The following is a 24419-nucleotide window of genomic DNA, read 5'->3' as shown; positions in this document are numbered from 1 at the left end:
GTAGGAGCACCTGCGAAGTTAAAGGAACAGAATGTTAAATGTGATGTTTTTGACTGAAGCGCTAACCATCTTCAATGATATGTAGATTTAGCCAAGCTTATAATTATGCATTGCAGGCCAATTCTTTCGTTCCCAGTTCCTTTCGAATCCTTACAACATCGGTGGGTAAACAGGGCAGATGAAGTGCTGATTTCAGTCTCGAAATAATCAAATTTATGGGTATGGAAGCCGTCTCGGCCAGCCACATTTTGGGTAAGTTTTCTATCTTGTCTCTTAGCATATTACAAAGTACTCCATTCGTCTGTTATGTGTTCAGTGCACGTGTTAATACTTCGTGACTCTTTGGTATGCTTTTCAGCCCCACGCTGAATTCGGTTGACAGCTGATAGTTTATGTTAGCATGGGTACAACAGTCTTCCGTGCTGTGGTTGAAAACTATCTTACCATTGGAAACCGAAGTGAAATTTATTTTAAAATATTACTGTAAAATCCAACACAGGGTGTTTAGCAGACTGCAAATTGGCTGTCAATTGTGAATTTTCGTTACCTGCCGATCAGTTGCAAGCATATACAATTACATAATTATTAAAAAAAAAACGTATCAATTTTGTAACAGGTTTCGTAAAGGTGAAATCTGGCGTTGGATTGAAACACTGAAAGATATTTGGTAGTTGGCCATTCGATACTGTCAGATGTGCAACATGCAGAAGCTCCTTATTAAATTGTTTCAAACGATCAGAGCAGACCATTTAAAGCCTGAGGCTATAATTGTAGCAGGGAAGCAGGGGCGGAGAAGCCAAGCCTTAAATTATTTTCCTGAGAAATAATCTTTTCTCGCAAAAAGAGATTCTACAACCAGTGTTTCATAGCTTATTCACTGACTGTTATTTGAAATTATTTGCATTTTGTTTTCTATCAATGACTCTTTGATAAATTTATTTATTGATTTTCATCTAATACAGTCCTCAGGTGAATGAATTGCTTTTAATTACCATCATCTAACCCTTTACACCCTAAGATCTGCATTTTTTAATTCTCTGCACTTTTCCTTATACATTTCCTATGGCAATTACAAGAAGAACTCTGGAAAAAATAATAAGAACTTAGGGTTAGTACCATGATTTCCTCAATTCTTACAAGCCTATAATTGATTTTTGATTCTGGAGTGAATATGTAATAACTGGTGAGAAATTAAGGGGCATAAATTTGTAAAGAAACTATGGTGCTGTTTCGGTGGGAGAGAATAATATGATGATTAAGTATTATCAATTATTGACTTGATTTGGTAAATTGGCCACCGTAAGAGTTTAGAAGCCAAAAGTTTTTAAACTCAGCTTTTAAACTCTTTACAGTGACCAATTTATGTTATCAATTGACTCAATTGATAATAATAACTACCCTGGTGAAAAATTAGGTGCTCATGGTCGCCCTCAAGGGTTAAAGGGTTAGGTCAAGGTACTGGCTTCCAACATCCTCTTCTGCATCAGGGTCAGTTAACCCTTTAACTCCCATGAGTGACCAAGACTGAATTTCTCCTTACAATATCAATACAATATCAAGCAGACAAGTGATAAGAATAAAGAAAAATACAAATTAAGGTGGGACTTAACCTAAAATTTGACTACAAAATGCAATTTTTGTTTTTGGAGAAATCTGAAACTTCAGGCATAGAAGAAAGCCATGACATGAGTTTTTAAGACTAATTTGCTTTATTTTGTTGCCTACGATAAGTTTTCTGCAAGCTAGTAAAAAAATATTTTTGGTTACCATGGCAACGCAACGTAGCATCTTTCAGTCTTGCTCCAATTTGAAGCCCGAAAGTCCATCCAATTCCTAGAATTTCCTCAGTATTTTCAAGAGGAAGCTATATGACCCCTTACATGAAGTATAGCTAGTCGGAGGTGGCGTGGGATTGAAAGCTGGCGTGTTTTCAACTGTGGAGATACTGTGAGAGCGAGATTCGAGTTTTATATCAGCGAAGTTTTTGTCTAAAATGCCAGGAGGGAAGAAGAATACTGTATATAGAAGAAAGCGGAAAGGAAAGCCTTTTACTGGAGTGCAGAGATACGCAAGGAAAGCGAAGAAAATGCCGCGTGCGGATAGAGAAGTCACAAACTCAGCATCGAGTTCCTCGTGTGATGAGGCTCTGTCAGATGCCGAAAGTGCTTCCATCAGTGCTTCGAGACTCAAAATGAGACCAGAAGATTCACCAGATAGTTCATCAAAGATTTCTGATGTAAATGATTTTCAGGGAGAGGGATACAGACTTGTAGACCTCAAGAAATTATATGCCACGTTGTCTGAAGCACATGTGTGCGAGGAAGGTGAGAAAACATAAGTGAACATCTGTTTTACTTTTAACCTTTTCTTTACTGTTCATGTCTCGTAGCATATGCTAGTAACAGTGTGCAGTTTCCATTTTTTTCTCTAAGAATGTTTTTTTACTTCTCTTCAGTACTATCTTTATTGTTTTCATTTATTAAAAATTACAGTTGTAACTGTCTGTTGTGTGGTATGTGGTGAATAAATTTTGTGACTCATATACATGTATGAGAATGCACAAAATAACTTTAGTGTATACTGTTATTATGTTCTAGGGAGTTTAACTCTGAAGGAGAATTCTTCTGGGAGAAATGGGCTAATGGCAGACCTCTCTGTGGAGTGTAGCTCCTGCCTTGAAGCTACACCATTGAAAACATCAGATACAATAACAAAGAAAGGGCAATCTTTTGACGTAAATCGTCGTGCAGTCTATCATTCTCTGGAGACAGGAGGTGGCTATGAAGGGCTAGTAACCTTTTGCAGCATCATGAACATGCCATGTCTATCACTACCTGCTTATTACAGACAAGTAGACACAATACTTGAGGCTTTAGAAGCTGAAGCCAAAGATGAAATGACACAGGCAGGGATAAGAGTTCGCGAGTACATCCTGAAGGAAAGTGGAGATGAAGTCAATGATGATGTAGTCGATGCAGCCGTTTCGTTTGATGGTACATGGGCGAAAAGGGGGTTTACCTCTCTGACTGGAGTTGTTTTTGTTATATCTGTAGACACTGGAGAGGTTCTTGACTATCATGTCCTTTCAAAAGAATGCCGGAAATGTACCATGAAAAGGTCTCAGTGTCAAACTGACGGGGAGTTCGAAGCATGGCAGATTGAGCATCTTGCTTCCAATGAGTGTGACATTAATTTTAATGGAAGCTCACCTGCAATGGAAGCTGAGGGTGCCATAGTTGTTTGGAGTAGATCTGTGGAACTGCATAAAATAAGGTATAAATGGATGGTTTCTGACGGAGACAGTAAGGCATTCAATACTGTGGAGAATATATATGGCGATGACTGCAAGGTGGAAAAACTGGATTGTGTTGGGCACGTGCAAAAACGCATGGGCAAGCACCTACTTAATCTTAAAGCAAGAACCAAAGGTAAACTTGCAGATGGCAAACCCATTGGAGGACGGGGCCGACTGACTGAGAGCCGCATTAAACGCCTTCAGAAGTACTATGGTCTAGCCATTAGACAAAACACCCTAACTAAAGCAAACCTAACAGAAAGAGAGGTTGATGTTGTTGTTTACACCATGAAGAAAAATATCATTGCCATCCTCCATCACAGTGTCCAGTCACAAGATGCTGCTAAACAACATCGCTTCTGCCCTGTTGGTGAGGATTCCTGGTGTAAATGGCAACAAGATTGTGCTACTGGAACAAATACTTATGAAGCAGGTGACTGTTTGCCTGAAGTGTTCTTTGAACTGCTGAAGCCAACATTCATCACACTTAGTGAAACTAAGCTGCTCCAAAGGTGTGTGCGTGGCGCCACCCAAAATCGCAATGAATGCATCAACGGACTGGTGTGGGCACGCTGCCCAAAACACAAGCATCATGGTGCCAAGGTGATTAGATGTGCAGTTGCTTCTACTGTGTGCCATTTTCATAGTGGAGCTGCCAGCAGAGCAAGAATAATGCAGAGACTGGTAATTCCAGCAGGGGAGTACACTCAGAAGGCCTCAGAAGAAAAGGACAAGAGGCGGTTGAGAAAATCGGACCTTCAGACCTCTGCTAAAGAAAAGAAGCGCCGGCAAGGAGAGCAAATGAGGCGCACACGCAGAGAAGATGCCCTACGGGAGGCTGATGGTGATACCTATGAACCTGGAGGCTTCTAAGTGACTGAAAGAAACATTTGCTATGATATTGGATAGTTCATAGCCATGCAAATTTGTGCAGACAATCTTCGTTTTAGCTTTTTAACTTTAATCGCACTTTTCTCAAAATGTGCATTTTGCGCATTCTAGAAAACATATCTCATAGAGGATTTAACCAATTGACTTGAAATTTTCAATGTTTATTGCTTTCAAAGAGTGTCTGGGAATGAGCAAAGGGTTTTTCTGTAGCTTTACTTTGTCAAAAGTTACAAAGAAAATTGTGGTGGAAATTCACCCCAAAAATTTTGCTTTACTTTAACTGGAGGCTGGAACCAAAGTTTTTTATATTTTTTAAAACTCTATGCTCATCCCCATGATTAGCCTATATACTATATAGTTATAAAAACAAATCAGAGCTAGCTGCATTCCATATCAAGATTTCTTTTCTAGAGTACATGTGGGTTGTGCACAGTATGGGGTAACAATATTTTGCTGGTATCAGGTTACAAATAAACTGTGTGCAGAAATAATTGAAAAAACTGAAATCTGTGATTCATTAGCTTTTCAGTGATATATGGTTTTATATGGTTTAACTAAAAACTGTGGATGTGACAAGTCATTGAAAAAAGGGGTCTTTTTTAGGTTAAGTCCCACCTTAAGGGAATATAAGTTGATCCAATACCAAATTCTCAAAACTAACATCACAAGAACTATATGGCAGACAGTAAGGAGAATTACTAATGAGATCTTGAGAGTTAAAGGGTTAAAGTACTGTGAACATAATTATTAGAACTAAAAGGAGTTTCAGAGCTGCTATCATGATGGTTACATAGCAATTATGATATTTTTTTCCGAATCATGGATTGGAACATATTAAAACCTCTCTCTTAACAAATGATTTAAAAAAGAAATGTTGTCCTACACAAATAAATTAAAAATTAGGCTTTTAGTATTCCAGCCTATATAACAAAACTTTAGGATCACAGCACCGTTAAAGTCTTGCTGGGAGCATTTTAGTTTAATTCCTAGAGCAATTCAATTTAATTCCTAGCTTGCAAATAATTATTAGTCCCTCATAATCAGCACTTTGGCACTACATTGCTTGTGGAATGTGTAATAACAGCCTTGAACAACAAGCGCCAGTACAAGGTTTACAATGGGTTGGGTTGAATTGCCTGAACCCTGGAAAACCTCTTTTCAACTTGTGCCTAATCTTCCTGCAAAAGGAGAAACCCAAGTCACACAGCAGTAATGATGAGGGCTTGCTCTCTAATAGGCTATAATCCTACTCACATATTTTTGTGTTTGTTAACTAAATGATAGCAGTGTGTTGGATAAATTTACCAGTGTTGATTTACTTTAATCACTGGTTAACAGTCAACACTTTTGATTGAAATACAAGTGGGTGTGGATGCCTGCATGGATGTTTTTTTGGAGTGAAACTGCAGTTAATGTTACATTATACATCAGACAATAAACAAATGAATATATTTTTTTTCTAACTAATTAACCATTGTTTTTTGAATAATTTCTGTTCTACAGCTCTAGTGTTGATTTTCTTATCCATGCATGGTGTATTTACTCAGGATTCTGGTGAGTTTATCTTCTGTATGTGGAACATTTTTAATAAAATTAACCATTTTTCCATCCAATCATCCCCTGATCCCCTCTCTAATTGTAATGAGGTGAAACTGTTCCAAATATCTGATCAGTAACTTTCCCTGGTAGTGCATGATGTTGTTATGCACTTTTTTGTAAGTTCAAAGAATTTGATGTTTAATACCAGACATACACATTTTGGCTGAAAAGGTTGTCTCCTTTTATCTCTCTTTGTTGGATAACGAACCATTATCATACCCATAATTATATATTTTTGCTGATATAGAATTGATTCAAAGGCCTCAGTAATGACTCATTATGCCCCAGCTAAAATTGGTAAATACCCAGGTGTATCCCCTCTATATATCCATCAATTTTTATACTGCAATGAGATATTTTGGAGCATATTTTTGTACCAGGTGAAGGCTACTTTTCATGCCGCTATTTGTCAGGAAGCAGTTTTATTTTTATAAATCACTTCAGTGAATTAAAGGGTACTTAGGTTGAATTATTAGTCTACTGGCCAATTGTAATAGTATGAGTATTTAGTAGGTTAAATACTCACACAGTGGGTAGCTTTGAAGGCACACTTTGATTGGCTAATCAAACTCAAAATAACCTTCGCTGTACACTTTGGTACAACATGTGTGGGATTTTGGCCTGAAAATATTGTAATTCAGTTGTTACTGAAAGAAATGAGTAAAAATCATCTTTTTGTATTATACTAACTTACTATTTTAGTATATAATAATACAACTTTTCACCTCAGTGTTGGTGGCAAACGGCCACCACTTAATTTGGTGAATTTTTGTTTATAATATTACCCTAGGCTTGCATAGTATATTTTTTGAAACTGATTTACATGATCAATTTTGTTTTGTTTTTTTGTTTTTTTAATCATGATAGCCTGTGATGGATGGTATGGTACTGGAGTTACAGTTTCAGAATCTGTGAAAGCAATTATAACAAGTCCCAACTTTCCTCTTGACTATGACAATGATAAGAAATGCATTTGGCGAGTAAGTACTTCAGATGCTGGCCTTATTATAAAAGCAACCTTCAATGAATTTGATCTACAATATAACACTGGATCAGGAGACTGCCCATTTGATAGTCTGACATTTTCGGATGGTGACTCATCTGGTGGTGATGTTATTGGAAAATACTGTGATACCATTTACCCTGAGGTTATTTATTCAACTGAAAATGGAATGTACATTGAGTTCCAGAGTGATAGCTTTAGTACATACAAGGGATTCGAGATCACTGTTTCTGCAGTAAAAGCAGGTACCCACAAAAGTAACTAAGTACCTTTTAATGATTAATTAACACCTTAAGATCAGTATCCATATTCTCTTGATAGTCTTCTCCTTATATTTCTTTTGGTGCTGACAAGGAGAACTTGTTAAACAAACAAAGATTCTTAGTTTGACAATCATCAGATTTCCTTCATCTCTTTGATCATGATGAATGATTTAACAGTATTACTAATGAGAAAAATAGCATGGGTAAAGGCTTTGACTTAGAGTGTACTGGAATACTGTAACTGCATGGCAAATAGAAACAAGCACTTTGTGTTTCTTGTCTGATGTCTATTGCTGTCTGTGATGTATTTATCTGTCATCTCTTGCTGTGAAAGGACCCCAAATGAGGCCTTTGTGATAATAACCCTAGGGGGGTAGTATGGGTAAATGATGGGTGCTGCAGTCTGTATGATAAACAAATGTTTGACAGCAATAGTAACATAGCACTCAGGTTTGCCTGACAGTTTTGGTTTGAAAATGGTAGGGAGGGGTCAGGCTCCCATCAAGCTCCATCAGTATGCATATTCTCCATACTGTTCTCTACAGGTTTCCTAAGTTGCTGACAAGGAGAACTTGTTTAACAATCAAGAGCTTCTTAGTTGGTAATCTTTCCTTTATTCTCGTGACCTAATAATGTGTGACTCCAGGGTGATCTTGTAGGAAGAAATAAGATGTGAGTCACTCTTAAGGTTTAAAGGATCAATAGCTGTCATTCATAACTTGAAAAATTTTTCATGATTGCTGCAATCACACGTTCATTTTTGATATTTATAAATTCATTTTCTTGCCTTCTTATTTTATTAAACCCATTTTATTATTTGTTTATTTATTTATTTATTTTTCTCTTTAACCAGAGGAGGGGTTAGGATTGTGCAACCCATCCAAAGGTCAGATCAGGAAGCCTTATGGTTCATCTGGTACATTATATACACCGCAATTTCCGATCCCATACCCAGATGACACCACCTGTATTTGGACAATCACTGCTCCAGTTGGGAAAAGAGTTAAATTGATGTTTGAGAAATTCAGTCTCCCCCAAACCCCTTATTTCCTTGAAGAGCCGCATGCTGATGGTGAATATTGTGGTTATGATGAATCCATGGGTGCGGATCTTGTGGAGATACGGGATGGTCCATGGCCTGACAGCAGACTACTTGGTATTTATTGTGGCTACAAGGTGCCTTTTGATGTCTTTTCCACTGGGCGCTACTTGTGGGTTAAGTTTCGTTCCATTTCTGATGGCAAGACGAGTCGTGGTATCAAAGCTCCTTTTGAAGCTGTAGACCCCAGTAAGTTAGCTTTTGTCTTTTATGGCAGTTTTCAATTTACTTACCGAAGTGATCTGAGTCAACTGTCAATCATAACAAATGTTTGCGTCATCGTGCCAATGAGGACTAAACGAAAAAACAAGCAAACTACTAAAAGCGCGGTAACACGCGATTAGTTTTCGTTTGCAGGCTGTTTGGTTAGTAAGAAGATGGCTCGAGTTTTCTGGAGCAATTCATGACCTAAGTAGAGCAAACCCAAAGCAATATCGGATTTCTTTCGACACTCACTCAATCGAAAATTGTTCTATGATCATGATACCTAGCTCTGTTTGTTTTTTTGTTTGTTTGTCAGAAAAATGAAGTACATTTTTTAGGATCGTACAAATGAGGGACCTTTGGGAAATTTTCTTTTCTTAAAAATTGATACAGTTATGACATGCGCGTTTTTTTAAATATTTGTTGAATTAAGTTTTACTTTATCCAATTAACAAACCTAGCATCTTCTGGCTTTACTCTAGCATCATTGAAGTTTATCTGTGTATCTTAGAAAGCTTTGTTTTAAATCAGTTTATAGGATAGATCGCGCAAAAGATTTACAATAACTCTCTCATGTAGGAAATACTGAATGTTCATTTCATAGCGAAGCTCGCAGCGCGGGAAGCACACGCAGCGAAGCCCCATACTTACAAAAAGTGGTAATACAGTCGATTGTGATTTTTTCTTCTCGCTCTTAGTTGTCAGCGAGGAGCAGTGCTTACCTGGAAACTCCAAAAATGTAAATCTGAAACTGACTGGATTAGAAGGAACGCTGCAAAGTCCTCTGAAGTACTATCCACTCAATATGAATTGTGATTGGCTAATCACTGTGCCAGATGATAGCTTTGTGAAACTCAGTTTTAAGAGATTCGACTTGGGCTCAGGTGGTTGCAATGGTGAGGATTTAAGGGATTATGTAGAGGTTCTGGATGGCAAAGATCTTGACAGCGAAAGCAAAGGAAAATTTTGTGATAGCACATTTCCACCTATTATTCGGTCGAGTGGTCGACATATGAGAGTGGTTTTTAGATCCGACGGATCTGGACCATTTTACACTGGATTTAAAGCTGCGTTCACAGCTGTCGAGAGAAAGAGTGAGTTAGGAATGTGAATTTTATTGTTGGATAACATTGTAGTTTTCATAACTGCGGATCGATGTGGATCACATAGATTGGATCACATTTTGTTTACTTTCATTACATGTAATTAAGGGCCCAGATGTCTGTAGCGTGGATAATGCTATTTAATACAAAATAACACGTCATCCTCAGGATATATGATAACAAAACTTCCTGCGCTAACCACCGGATAAAGATTTACCCAGTGGATAGCGTTATCCAAACTGCCAACAACTGTGGCCCGTTGATCATTTTACTGTCAAAAATAATCTAGGTTTTCACTGGTTTGTTTCACTACGCTTTTGATTGGTCAAGAAACGTCGCGTTATCCTCTCAGCCAATCAAGTTAAAATCCTGACCAGATCACGTACGTTATCCTGCGCTCAAAGTTATGATTCATATCTTAGTGTAATTTTGGTTTCCTTCAGCTTGTGAGGATATCATACCTTTCTATTTAAGATGAAATCAAAGGCACTAAGTCTTAAACTATGCTGCAAATTTGTAACAAACCAAAATATCGAGAGCTCACTTTATTCAGTGGTTTAATTGAGCTGCACGTTGCTCTAAACCGATTTGAAAAAAATGCATTTATATTTATAGTGGAGGGTATTTGCCACGCCGTATGTGGTATAAATGTGTGCAAAAATGGCCAATTGTGGGTTTGACTAACTTGAAAATTTCACTTCATCATGTTAGTTTTACCTCTTGAGTCACCCGGTTCCTTGCTTCAAGGAATATGTTTAGTAGTGGTGTATAATGTGTCTCGATCACTATTTTGTGATAGAGTGTATGTCTCATCTAAAGTTTATAGCTCACAAGATAATTTGGTTCTATCAACTGAGTTGATAATGCATACCGGCCACTATAGATAGTTTTTAAAGCTGCCGTTTCGAGCGGTAGCCCTTTCGCAGAGCGAATGACGAGCTCAAAGGCTAATTGATGTTTTCTTCTCTATTTGCAGATAACACTGTACAGTTGCATTTGACCATCGCGGTCGTCGTTCTCAGTGTGATTCTTCTCATGGTGGTTGCCTGCTTACTCGTGCAACGTTTAAAGCGAAAAAAAAAGCCTCGCAATGAAGCCACCAGAGGTACAGTTCATATGTCAACAGTCGCAAGGTCAGATTCTGCAACTGAACTCGCGGGAGTGACCGAGCACTCTCCTCCCTCTACCCCTCGCGTTCCTGTTGCCCCATCAGCAAACTCTCCCAGACCCCGACCAGTTGGTTTTACTCCGGTGCCGACAGCCCCAAATCTTCCACCCTCAGAAGGCCCAAATTTGGTAGATCTACCGCCAGCGTACCCTACAGAAGAACAGATTCCGCAGTATCCGCCCTCAGGGGAATCATATCCATGGCAACAGACTCAAGCGTCGGCAGCCCGCGAGAGTACATTTTGAACGCTTCCCTTTGTTGTTAGAAACGAACAACGCTTTTAGGATCGTTACTCAAACATATTTCAATTCCGAGCATACGATCGATTTCTGTGTAGTCAAAGTCTTCATGGTATTGTTAGAAACCAAGAAAAAGTTTCTCAAGCGTACGAAACGTCCGTGAGTAAGAAACGATTACATACCAAACGAACAACACTGCATTTTGTTGTTGGAAACGAACAACGTTTCCCTTTGTTGTTAGGAACGAACAACGCTTTAAGAATCTTCATGGTGTCGTCGGAAACAAAGAGCGCTTTAGTGATAAAAATTTCTCAGCGTTATTGCCTATTAGCAGTCTGAAATTCAGATCTTTTTTAATATTTGTTTCTTCGGGCGACTTGACTCTTTTTTTCGGGCGACATGACTGAAGTTTCGGGCAACATGACTCAGGTTTCGGGCGACTTTATTTTAAACCTCTGCAGTTATCACATTCTTCAGTGACTCTCTTAACTATAATTTAGCATTACATTAGTGAAACTAACTATTTACCCAAGCTGTACCTTGTAAGAAAGAGATGAAGGCTCTAAACCTCCCAAAATCCACTGAAAAAGCTGCAATGAACTCCAAAAACAGTTTCGTTCAATGGAATATAGGGGGGTAAGTTTCTAAAGAAATTTTGATGCTGCGTCGGTAAGGGTAGCACAAGATACTAGGATAATTTGGTGTTATAAGCTGAGTTGATAATGTAAACTGGCCATCGTAAAGAGTTTCAAAGTTGACGTTTCGAGCGTTAGCCCTTCGTCAGAGCAAATGAACGTTATGTGTTATACTCTCCCACCGACCCAGCACCACAGGTGTACCAGTGTGGTGCAAGATAATTTGGTTTCATCAACTCAGTTGGTAATGTGAATTATCCTTTGTAAAGAGTTCCTAAAGCTGACGTTTTGAGCGTTAGCCCTTCGTCATTCGCTTTAGAAAACTCTTTACGGTGGCTCATCTAAATTATCAACTCAGTTATGCTCTGATTCAATTGGTCAACGATCGGCTTGAACCTATGATTATTCACGGGTTTATTTGGGATCAACATAACGACCAGCTCTCAGTTGGCTTGTTAGCGCTGCACCGGTATCGCAGAGGTCATGGGTTCAAATTCTGTACAGGCCTTAATTTTTTTCAGGCCTTATTTTCACTACTGCTTAAGTAGTGTTCGTGACTGCGAAGATCGCTTCCATATTCGTTTCTTTAACCGCAATTCACATATATGATTTTCATATATTCACAGTCAGTGCTAGAGTTTTTATTTTTTCGGGGCTGTAAGTTCTCGACGTGGGGGTGGGGGAAGGGGGGGATGGCTCATGAGAGACAGTGGCCTATTAGAGCCCTTATCACATACTCGAACAGGACAAAAAAATACACCTTACAAAGTCAATTTGGCAACGTTTTACACTGTCTGGGAACAGTAATGCACTGTTTGCACTGTTCAGTAGGTATGATAATTTGTAAAGTGGTTGATGGTTGTTATTAATTGTCTTTGAAGAATGGAGGATTTTGTTGTTGTGTCACAATAAAAATTTACCTGATTCCCCCATAAGGCTTTTTCATATTCTTATACACTCTCCTCATTCGCTGTTAATTGACAGTCAATTTTCCATAGTCTCCCTTTTGAATTTTTTAGGTGATAACTGAGCCTCTCTTCATTCCTCCTGAAAACCATGTGATCCCCCCCCCCCCAAAAAAAAAAAAACTTCCGACTACACCCCCTTCCTCCAACGATACAATAAAAATTACTGGTCCCCCAAAACACAGGGGTGCATAGGAATGAATCGTTATCATGGGTGGCTTTCTATTCGTCATTTGACAAGGCAAAATTACGTGTAATATAGTGACTGTAGGTTATTAAAGTTAGCGATCGTGATCGAAATAAGTGTTTTCAGGAGCCATTACGTGGTGTTTTTTGTGAATTTCTGAATTTTGTTTTGTTTTAAGGCAGGTTCTCACGCACTTCTTACAACTTCAATATCTTACTTGATTGTTTAATGACGTATATTTTTTACTCTGATCGCCATAGACTGAACTATGACAACGTAAATATACATTTATCTGATTAGACGCAGACTGCGAGTCAAAATACAAACTGAGACGTCGAAAATCTTGTTAAAGAATGAGCAGAGTTAAAACAATCCCTTCTCTCTCTTAGTTATTTCTAAATCATTCTTTGAACAAAAAAAAAACAGTATTTCGGAGGGAGGAGTATCTCCACAGGGCACACTCGTTCAACCAAGCTATGAAAAACGAGAAAATCAGAGAAGTTTGCCTTTGAAACTCCATGGGTTCTTCAAATATTACGGAAATGGTTAGTGGTTTCTCAGCATGAAGGGATTAAGAAAAACCGGATATATATTTTTACTTATGCTTAACTTCCTTTTGAATCAAAAAACTTACTTCTGAAAGTTTATGGACTTAGTATCTTAACTGTTTACACCCCAACATCAGTATGCATATTCTCCGTACTGTTCGATAAACGTTTTCTTCGGTTCTGACAAGGACAATTTTTTTAGCAATCAAAGATTCCCAAGTTGAGGGTCATTCCCCTTTATTCCCATGGCCTAAATGAATGATCCAGTAGTATTACTGTGAGTAGACATTAGATGCCGTCTAAGAGTTTTGATGCTGAAATGTTATTGTTTTGTATGTATTGCGTACCTTTATTTGAGTGTCTTGTGTCTAGTCCACTCGCATGTTCGAAAACAAACACACTGCTATCGTGAAAAGAATGGAATGAAATTCATTGCAGTAGAAATTACCAAAACCTGGATGATGCTAGGTAAGTTTGTCTATTCCTTATGGTCGGCAGTGGTGTATACCACCACCTCTGGTCAGTAATGGAGTTACACATCTTTCGTAACGACGAAGTGTCGATCAGCTGAAAGCTGAACCAGCTTGCAAATCAGGTTATAACTCTGGCTGCAAGGTGCCTTGAAACTCTGACTTGATCATTTCACAATAAATCCTCTCCATTTTCCCCTTTTTTATACGGAAAATTAATATTAAAATTACCTCCAAGTCAATGATAGTGTCTTTTCATGTTTGATTGAAAAAAAAAAAAGAATTTGCCGCAGGTTCAGGAAGGTAGGTTACGGAAAATCGAAAGAAAATGATCCGTTCAGATTTATAACTTTCTTCTTTCAATGTCAGGCGGTATGGAGACATCAAGGTGTTGATTGACCAAGTTCATAACCCTTTCACTCCCAGGATCTCATTAGAAATCCACGCTACTGTCTGCCATGCGACTCTTTTGGTGTTCCTTAGGAGAATTGGGAATTGGATCGGCTTATCATCCCCTAATTGAAAGTTTGGTCTATTCTCCTTACTTGTCTCCTTGATTTTGTATCAATCTTGTAAGGAGAAATTCTGTCTTGGTCACTCATGGGAGTTAAAGGGTTAATTTGGTTTTCCCTTATGGAAATCAGTCCTAAACACCTTGATTAATCTGTACATTCATTTGATACTTTTAGCTAAGTGTCAGATTTGATTGGTGACATCTTTGTTTTGGGCCAAATCTTGTCTCACAACTTAACATGTGTGCATTTATAGCTTTTCTCAGGCCTGGATATCCTTATAAAACAATCCAGTTTGTATCATGGAATGGAATAGTGACAGGATAATTTAGTCCAAAAATTTGTAACTTAAGACAACCTTGATTTGTGAATGTGACAAAATTTTCTTTTGTCAAGTGAATACAAGGGCTCAATTGACAGATTTTTGGAATTTTGGTAGTGATACATTCAAATGACTCTCCGAGACTCTCTCCTTTCACATGCAAATTTTTGCCAGGCTGTGGGAGATGATATTTTCAATGATCAGTTTTCAGTGATGCTGTGATTAAGAGGGCACTGAGAAAATACCACTTTAATTACAACAAGGAAGAGTAATTTTTCTTTTAAGATGTGAATCAATAATTTCATATTGAATGAGAAGCTGTCAAATGTCTAAGCTAATACAACTCATGAAAATTACAGGTGCTTGTTTCCTGTATATCTCAAAGTGAATTTTGAAATTGATTATGGTCCTTCTATTTTTCATGGAGGATTTTGAATTTTTTTACAGGTTTGGTGCTATTTTCCTTGATGGCTAGAAACATATTTGCTCAGGAAATTGGTAAGTTTTAACTTTGTGTGTCCTGAAAGGAAGTAGAGAGAACTGAAGATGAAATAACCCTACCATAATGATGACATGATGCATAAATTTAACAACAAGGGCAGACTGTGATTTTCCTAGAATTCGTCACTGTTTCTGTAACATGAAATGGCTACCTGTAATTAAGTCCAGCTCAACCATTGTAAGTTATCATATTATCATGACCATAGTCTGGTATAAAAAGATAAAGGCTGTACTGCTGGAGATTGTCGCAGTTTCCTTAGTGTGAAGGGATTAAGATGATCACTACTCTACCCTGGATGGGATGCCATTCCATCACAAGTTATCTCCCCCAACAATTCACCAGGCTTCTCTAATATTTTACCACTACCTATTTGTAGTCCTGGGAGGGGGACTGAGACACTGTGAGAGTGATATGTTTGCTTAAGAACACAAGGCATTGTCCTACACAGTTCTCCAACCCAGACCTCTCGACCCAGAATGAGCATGCTAGACATTAGCCATTGCCAGCCTCACAAGTTTCGTCTCTCCACAAGTTTGGTGGTAATCCCTTAAAACTTCTGAGGGGAAGGAAGTGCTTTGTTGGTAAATTGTAGGGACCAAGAGCCCAACATAACATCCTTATAAGGTGGCAAACAGAGCCTCTTGATAGGGAATGAAAATTGGATTTAGCACCCAAAAAATACTACCACTACATTTCCCACCTTAATTTTATGTAAACATTTTATATTACAGAGTAGAAAACGTAAACAAAGCAGTAATGTCTGTTATAACACAGTTTGAAAAATTGTGTAAATTATCCAAATTCAAAAGAATTAGAAACATGGTAAGTTTTAACCCCTTTAATTCCCATGAGTGACCAAGACAGAATTTCTCCTTACAATATCAGTACAATATTGACCAGACAAGTGATGAGAATAAAGAAAAATATTAATTAGGGGATAATTAGTTGATCCAATACCAAATTCTTCAAACTAACATCACAAGAACTACATGGCAGACAGTAAGGAGAATTACGGATGAGATCTTGGGAGTTAAAGGGTTAAGCTCAGTCAATAAATAGAGAAAGGTGTTATTTGCCCCGCACCTGTGACAAGACGTAAAAACATCATTCTTTTTCTTTACGCAAATTTATTTGCTTTCAAAATGAAGTTCTCCCATATTATCTTTACTTTGACATCTATTTTCTCTGGCATGTTATAAGATGGTGAGATGCAACATGTTTGTGTGGTATGCAATGGAAGGTTTGCATAACCCTTTAACCCTTTAATTCCCATGGGTGGCAGAATCAAGCAGACAAGTGAGGAGAATAGAAAAAACTGGTTTAGGGGACTACAAGTTGATCCCATACCAAATTCTCCAAATTGAAATCATGAGTATTTTATGGCAGACAGAAGGGAGAATAACTTAATATGAGATATTGGGATTTAAAGGGTTGAGCCTTACAAGTGATTAGCACCTTTTCTCTTTACAATATCATCCCAGAATCACACATTTAGGTCGTGAGAATAAAAGAAATGATCATGAACTAAAGAAGCTGTTGATTGTTAAACAAATTCTCCTTGTCAGCACCTTGGGAAATGTATAGAGCCTAGTATGGAAAGTTTGCATACTGATATACTAAGGAAGTACAAGTGAAAAATTAAATGTTTTGGGTTTCACCTCAAGAGAGGGTTCATCCATAGTTTTCCTTATTTTGTCTAGCTAAGCAGGTGCAAGGCATCTTTTTTTACTACCTACAATCAGCATTAAAATCAGTTGACACATCATGCGTAAAGATTTCTATTTATGTGTAGAATAACTCTTCTGTTTCTACCACACCCTAAACCATTGATGAGACCCCTCCTTAATGCCTGTATGTAGCTAAAAGTTCAAGGGAGGGGGGGGAAGGAGGGGGAAAGAGAGTGAATGGCTTAACCCTTTAACTCCCAAGATCTGATTGTTAATTCTCCCCTGTAGCTGCTACACATTTCCTTCTAAATTAGTGATGACAACTTGGTGCTAGATCAAGATAGCAGCTTCTACCTGATAAATTTGAATATTCTCATTACCTGTTTGCTGAAGAATGTATGGATATTGTAGAGAGAAGTTTTATGTTAATCACTTCTGGGAGTTAAAGGATTAATTTATAAAGGGCAAACAAGATAAAATTGAAGTACTAATTGATTGGAAAGGTCAATGTGTCAACATTTTTGTCACCAATTGTAGATGCCACAAATAGAGTAAATACTGCATTTCCTCTAAGAGGAACCCAGTTGCCTATTTTAAATTTCGACTTAAAGGAGAGTGCTAATTGGAAGGAGGGCACTTAATCTAGAATCGGAAAGAGGGCGCTTAATCTAGAAAGGAAGGGGACTTGAAACTATTATCCTTTACTGACTTGTATAAAGTGGCAATAGAAACAGGTTTTCCTTGAACCCTTACTATTTAATAAAGTGAGGGAGGAGGAGGAGGGTTCATTTAAGAGGATTGTAATTGTTTGACATGATAGTCTTGGGGGAGGGCTCTTATTAGGCTGAAGGCCCATAATCAAAAGTGCTTATTCTAGCCTAGGAAATACAGTTTTCAAATTCTTTTCTTTAACATGTGTAAATTCTGTTTGCAGCCAACAGCTCTACAAAGGTTTGTTTTCCTGGTAACACCAATAATAACAACCTGAGATTGAATGGCCTAAGTGGAAGTTTTCGAAGTCCTAAGGGCCAGCTCCTGAATTCAAGTTGTGACTGGCTTATAACTGTTCCAGAGGGCAAAATTATAAAACTGGTATTTACTGGATTTCTCCTTGAATCTGATCGTCATCCGTGGGGATGCCCAAGGGATTTTGTGGAGGTTTATGATGGGAATAGCAGTTCTAGTGTGAGGAGAGGCAGATTCTGTGGCTCTGTAACGCCAATGAATATTTACTCAACTGGCCGGTACATCGTGGTGCGACTCAGAACAGACAATGAAACGTCATGGCACCTTGGATTTACAGCCACGTTCACAGCTGAGGAAACTTACAGTATGCAAGAATATACTTTATTTCATACATACTCAGATTTTCATTGTGAAGCACTATCGTTCGCGTCTCTGATTGGACGAACAGTGTATTTTAACAGCAGTTCGCTTTCAATCTTTGAATTGGAATGTGAAAAAAATCTCGGTTTGTATGAAGTAAAAACTTCGTACCATGGAAAGTGCTTGAACGATTTTTATTCGCTCGTTGCGATACATCAAAAAACTCACTCTTTGGCTGCGCTCAATCGTTGGTTTTTTTTTTTTTTTATGTATCGCAACTCGTGCATAAGAATCATTCGTGCCCACTATCCATGAGATAATCTCTTTCCGCGAAGGCAAGTTCGTTTATAGAGTGCTTTTGGATTTAAAGTGATAAAACCGAAACCAAAATAATCACAATAACCAATCAGAAGAAAGGAAAATACCTTTAAGAGCCAATGGGAAACAACCTACCTAAAGCGCGGGAAGGCGCGTGCGACCAAGTCGTGCTTGATTTTACTTTTGCATCTGATTGGTTGAGAGATTGGCGCGAGTTTTTTAGACCAATCATAACCCTAAGGGAAGTAAAGCGAAAATAGAGTAATCCTGTTTTACTTTCAAATCCAATAGAAAGTTGCTCTTATCAGTTTAGCTCTTGCTAGCTTAGTCACTCTAAGGTTCAAAAAGTTAATGAATTGCCTAATTTAAGAGAGTTATACGTACGCTAATAAGACAACCGAGGTTAAACACTAATTTTAAAGCGCTGTGTAGCCAATTTTTTTTAAATAGATTTTTATAAATGAATTTGTAATAACTTTCATCGTGCCTTGTAAATTTTGATCTTTAATTCTGAAGTGATCTGTCTTCTTTTTTTACGTTTTCAGTTTGTCCGTATCATGCCAAGGTACTCTATGTCTCCGAATCTTCCGTCAGAACACTCACGAGTCCAAATTACCCTTCGCCGTACGACAGCAATGTAGATTGTAAGTGGATACTTGAAGCACCTAGTGAACTCATAGTTAAGGTAACATTTCAGGCCTTCGAACTGGCAGGAGACATGTACTTTTACAGTTCCTGCCGGGATAAACTTATATTTTACGATGGAAATGACACCACTTCGAACATCCTTGGAACCGCGTACTGTGGCGCGACTCCGCCTGATTTAATTTATTCCACTGGACGACACATATTTGTCGAGTTCAGCACAGATCGTTACACAAATCGCAAGGGGTTTAAATTAAGTTTTTCAGCTGTTAATAAAGGTAAGTAATAGCAGTAGATGGCGTCCAATCTTTCGTGCACTTGCATTGTGGAACCGTTAGAGAAGTTTCTTTGGAAGATCCGTTTAAAGAAAACGCAAGTTACCTTATTGTGAAAAAGTTATGTCTGCAGGCTTATTCGACAAGACCGAAATACCTTTTATTTCAATGCGAAATTCCCATCTTAATTTAATTTGAAATTGAGGAATATCGTTGGATATTCCCAGATTTAGTCGGGGTCTAGTTGGCCACATGACGCGTTTAGACCAATCATACGCGAGGGAAATTATTGGGTGGGGTTATGAGATGTGATGTTTCAGTTCACGGGTTCCTATGTTTACTTCTTCGCTAGGCGATGATCAAATCCAACTTGTAGCCATAGTCAAAGTGCAGCTATTTCTAACATCAGGAAGCATACCCTCTAGGGGTTCAACCCCTACTAAAAGCGCGGAAGGGAGGGCTTGGACGGTTTGTAAGGTGTGGTTGCGTCCAAATTCGAAATCGCTTAGTTTGTAAGAATTGCATAGAACTGTGATTGTAAGATAGCAAGTCTATGACAATGTGCATACACACTGTAAATTTTACTGTATGCAGGGTACTCAATGCAAATCTTTTTTGCAAATAGTAGGGAATTTCCCAAATGTCACTTCTATTTTCTTTGTTCACTGACTCCGTTAAGGCTCCTGTTAACACCAAGATAATACAAGCGACATGTTGGAACTTCTAGGATAAACCACTCGAAAGTACCAGTGTTGCACTGTGTATGCGTATTCCCACTGAATTGATACCTTTCAGTCACAGTTTGGTGTAATTAATTTTGGCTAAAAGTTGAGAGGAGATAGTTTTAACATCGCTTCAAAGAGTTTCGCTGTTTCTTGTATTTGCAGAGGAATCAGCAACAATTTGTCGCTCATCAAGTGATAAAGTCATTCACCTCAGGGGGTTCAATGGTACCTTCTTTACCCCTAATTATCCAGCTTTTTACGCAACAAACTGGACATGCATTTGGCTTATTTCTGTTCCAGCTGGCAAACGAGTGAAGCTTACCTTTGAATATTTTAGCTTAAAATCTGATGATGCCTTCCAGATACGCGATGGTAAATCACCTCGAAGCCCTGAGCTACGACGTTTTGACGTAAATTATCGTTATGATGTTTATTCCACTGGAAGTTACATGTGGGTGAAGTTTCATTCTGGTTTTGACCGTTGGTTTTATAAACCGAGAGGTTTCAAAGCGCGGTTCGAGGCTTTAGATCCTCGTGAGTATCTATTCATTTACAATACTTTGCTTTTCTTTGGACTCAGCTGCAGAGGCGTATGTAATTATTCCGGAGTAACTCACTGTAAATGCACCTCACCATTTCGGGAGACGCAGTTAATACGGTGGACTCCGACTCGAGTGGTCTGACTTCCAGACCTGGCAGTGTCAATGAGTTGTGTTCATGGGCAAGACGCTGTACTCTTACAGTACCCCTATCCACCCATGTGGAGTGTAAATGGGTATCAGCGAATTGTCAGGGAGGCCTGATAAAATGCAAGGGGAGGGGGTGCCGGGGTAGGGGTAACCTTGCGATGGACTAGCATCCCATCCAGGGGGTAGTGATACTCCTAGTCCTTTCATGCTATGGTTACTAGGATAAGCTAAGGCTGGGTGGGCCACTTCCTACGGGTACAACTTCTACTTTACCTTTCTACCTCACTATTTTAGCGGTTATTGGAACATAAACATGATTTAGCGAAACCAGTAAGAGCTGTTGTGCTGTTATGTGAGCAGATCATGCTCATTAAACTCAACGAAAGCCTTTTTTTTCTTTTTGCGAGACTCTGAGGCGTTGGAAAACGTGTGTGACCAAGTCGCCTTTGGTTTTAATTTTTTATTAGGTTTGTTGAGAAAGTGGTGCAAGATTTCTGGACCTATCACATGACTAGGCAAAGCAAAACCAAACAAATCCCGGATTACTTCGAAAGACTTAAAAATTTCTCGAAGAATGTGTTCACAATTTGAGAAAACACTCATTTTTGTATAGGTATTTTTAGGGAAAAGATAACACCTCGAGCGTTATTCTCACAACGCGGAAGCAATTTTTAAAATGTCACCTTAAGGTGACGCACTTGAAGCGGTGGAGGACGTAGAAGTATAACTCAGTTCCTTTTTTTATTATTTTTATTTTCATCTTGATTTTAATTTATTCACAAATTTATTTATTCATTTATTCATTTTTCCTTTTACATAGCTGGAAATCCCGAGGAATTTTGTTATCCTGGAAACGTTTACAACAACAATTTAAAACTAAGTGGTTTTTATGGAACCCTTCAAAGCCCGGCCGAACGTTACTATCCACATTTAAGTTGTACATGGCTTATCGTTGTGCCTGAAGGAAACATAATCGAGTTAAGCTTTCAGACGTTTCGTATACCGAAGGGTCCCTCCTCAAAATGTACACCAGATTATGTGGAAGCTCTTGACGGGAAGGACAGCTCTAGCGATAGTAAAGGAAGATTGTGTGGGTACGATATACCAGAACGAATTCGCTCGACTGGTCGATACATGATGGTTCGTTTCAGATCGGGTGAAATCATGACGATAACCGGTGGATTTAGTGCTGCATTCAGAGCTCGGGATGAACCAGGTGAGTCGGAAATTAGCAGGGTTGGGGGATGAGTCGGAGATTAGCAACGGGAAGAGGGATGAGTAGGAGATTAACAGGGTTAGGGAAAGAGTCGGAGATTAGCAGGGTTAGGGAAAGAGTCGAAGATTTGCAGGGTTAGGGAAAGAGTCGGAGATTAGCAGGGTTGGGGAATGAGTCGGAGATAAGCAGGGTTAGGGGGATGAATCGGAGATAAGCAGTGTTGGGGGGGGGGTGAGTCGGGATTAGCAGGGTTGGGGGGAATGAGTCGCGGATAAGCAGGGTTGGGGGGATGAGTCGGAGACAAGCAGTGTTGGGGGGGGTGAGTCGGAGATTAGCAGGGCTGGGGGAAGAGTCGGAGATTAGCAAGGGCATGAGGGATAAGTCAGCGATAAGCAAGGGGGAGAGGGATGAATCGTGGATTAGCAGGGTTGGTGGATGATTCGGAGATTAGCTGGGCTGGGGGAGGAGAGTCGGAGTTTAACAAGGAATAGAGGGATGAGTTAGAGATAAGCAGGGTTAGGGGGATGAGTTGGAGATTAGCAGGCACACGCATTTTTATAATTTATTTTATTTTAAATTTTGCTTTCTAAGAGGGTGGCCCTTGAAACAGAGACGGCAGAAGATTGTTTCAATAATAAGGCCATTTATACCATAAAGACCCTTTTTTTTTTCGCTCTCTTTTTTTCCTCTTTGTTTGTTTTGATTTGTATTTCCTGAGTAGCCGCTTATTGTGAACCCCTGTCCTTTTGGTGTCCACATTTTCCAGATTTCACTCAAACATATTTTCTTTCTTATACTAAATCTAGTTGAACCTGTTGCATCTTCTCGTTCCAAAGAAGTTTGTTTGCTGGGGAATCCCGATAATGGAAACCTGAAGTTAACTGGCACAGAGGGGACATTACAAACTCCTCTGAAGTATTACCCCACGGATTTAGTCTGTGTTTGGCTCATCACCGTACCGGAGGGAAAGAGAGTAGAACTCAGCTTTGAAAAATTTGATATAAGTCCAATTGGGTGCTCTGATTTTGTGCAGATCTTTGATGGAGAGACTAACAAGAGCCGCACTTTAGAAGAATACTGCGGAGATTCTGTCATACGCGAAGTTCAGTCAACTGGTCGGCATATGTTGGTCAGATTCAACTCAGACTCTGAGCCTGATGTATTACGTACTGGATTCAAGGCTTCTTTTAAAGCTATAAGTAGTAAGTTGTAACTTGCAAGGTACATGCAGCTATTTTCGGCAGGCGTTTTTCAGAATGAGATGACTTAAAAGTGTTGTCCTTGCGCTTTTAGGAGCGTTACAAGCGTGAGCTAATGAAAGGGTTTTTTTTTTTTTTTTGGAGGGGGGAGGGGGGGACTTTTTATCTTTTTGCTCACTTATGCCCCATAACTTCGCATATACCCGGCTGGGACTTTTCGGGGATATGGCATAAATTGTGGGTACTGAACCCCTCGCACATCCCTCGCACATCTCTCGCCGACTCGCATTGCTCAAGGCTTCGTACTTTCTCGCGAGCGAAGAAACGCCGGTGCCGAAGAAACGTTCGTACCGAAGAAATGCTCTTGCTGAAGAAACGCTCCTGCCGAAGAAACACTCCTGCCGAAGAAACACTCCTGCCGAAGAAGCGTTCGTGTCGAAGAAACGCTCGAGCCGAAGAAACGCCCGTGCCTAAGAAACGCCCGTGCCGAAGAAACGCTCTTACCGATGCATTAATGACGATAGCCTGCTTGCAAGCTACAATGACACTTGCTGGAAAATGACAGGATTCACCAACTTATAGTTTGGCAGTTTGTTCCTTTGTGATCTACAAATGACTAATTAACCTCCCCAAGATGAAATTTTGATTTCTTTTGTTTTCTTTTCAGAGCCCAAATCATTGGCCATCGTTGTCGCAGTTGTATCTTCTTTGATGGTCATAGTAATTGCAGTGGTTTGCTTTATGGTGTATAAGAGGACACGAAGTAACAAACGACGTGGAGCTGGGGTAGAAAGAATTCCAATGGCACCAGCACCGACCACGTCTCGCACATCCCGTCCTACTCAGTCTGGAGCCAATGAGTCATCCCCAAGAGTGGATTATGCTCCGGTCTCGACGAATCCTGAACAGTCAGCTCACTTGTTATCAAATCACTGAGGCAGCATTAACACCGCCAGTCCTTTTGCGTGGGGCAAGTTTGGTAATCAGAGACCATTATAAAAGCCAAACAAAGGCAACAACAACAAAGGCAGAAGTTGCAATTACCCGATAGAAGGCCTTTTATTATAAATTAAGGACAGTGCTGGATGAAATCCTCCCCCATCCCGTGCGTCCTTTCATTTAGCCTTTTATAAACTATGTTCCCGGCTGCGCGCTGCCAGGGAGTTGTTTGTGGTCATCCAAGGTGACCTCGGTCCACGAATTCGTCGAACAAGTTTGGAAAATCACACAACCTGAACTATCGAAAAATAATTTTTTTTTTCTCAAACTGAAAATATGGCAACCACTAAAGTATATGAATGTGCAATTAAAAGAAATTACGCCGGAAATCACCTCTGCTCTTCTTTTTTTCTTT

The 24419-nt window shown here is 39.2% G+C and overlaps 2 protein-coding genes across 2 annotated transcripts; both read left to right on the top strand.

Annotated features, from left to right (window-relative positions):
- Positions 1–129: 129 nt before the first annotated feature.
- Positions 130–24387, top strand: LOC113667395 (cubilin). Its single transcript, XM_089192467.1, has 14 exons — positions 130–252; positions 5690–5740; positions 6653–7033; positions 7905–8339; positions 9053–9448; positions 10434–10865; positions 13572–13667; positions 14951–15001; positions 17607–18002; positions 18862–19239; positions 20124–20495; positions 21471–21866; positions 22673–23068; positions 23733–24387. The coding sequence occupies exons 1-14, from the start codon at positions 216–218 to the stop codon at positions 23999–24001; spliced, it is 4086 nt and encodes a 1361-aa protein (XP_089048593.1). The 5' UTR covers positions 130–215; the 3' UTR covers positions 24002–24387.
- LOC149035067 (uncharacterized) lies at positions 1854–4686 on the top strand. Its single transcript, XM_089192143.1, has 2 exons — positions 1854–2324; positions 2598–4686. Exons 1-2 carry the CDS (start codon positions 1994–1996, stop codon positions 4166–4168), a joined length of 1902 nt encoding a protein of 633 aa, XP_089048269.1. The 5' UTR covers positions 1854–1993; the 3' UTR covers positions 4169–4686.
- Positions 24388–24419: the final 32 nt, after the last annotated feature.

The sequence above is a fragment of the Pocillopora damicornis genome, chromosome 13 (genome assembly GCF_964200805.1).
Source record: "Pocillopora damicornis chromosome 13, jaPocDami1.2, whole genome shotgun sequence".
Classification (NCBI taxonomy): domain Eukaryota; kingdom Metazoa; phylum Cnidaria; class Anthozoa; order Scleractinia; family Pocilloporidae; genus Pocillopora; species Pocillopora damicornis.
This window is presented reverse-complemented; position numbering and strand designations above follow the sequence as displayed.

Excerpts from the sequence above, each read along its gene's own strand:
- LOC113667395 (XM_089192467.1), top strand. The coding sequence starts at position 216 with ATGGGTATGGAAGCCGTCTCGGCCAGCCACATTTTGG. Across the intron at positions 19,240-20,123 it reads TTTTTCAGCTGTTAATAAAG|AGGAATCAGCAACAATTTGT; the intron begins GTAAGTAATAGC and ends TTGTATTTGCAG. Across the intron at positions 23,069-23,732 it reads TTCTTTTAAAGCTATAAGTA|AGCCCAAATCATTGGCCATC; the intron begins GTAAGTTGTAAC and ends TTTTCTTTTCAG.
- LOC149035067 (XM_089192143.1), top strand. The coding sequence starts at position 1,994 with ATGCCAGGAGGGAAGAAGAATACTGTATATAGAAGAAAGCGGAAAGGA. Across the intron at positions 2,325-2,597 it reads AGCACATGTGTGCGAGGAAG|GGAGTTTAACTCTGAAGGAG; the intron begins GTGAGAAAACAT and ends ATTATGTTCTAG.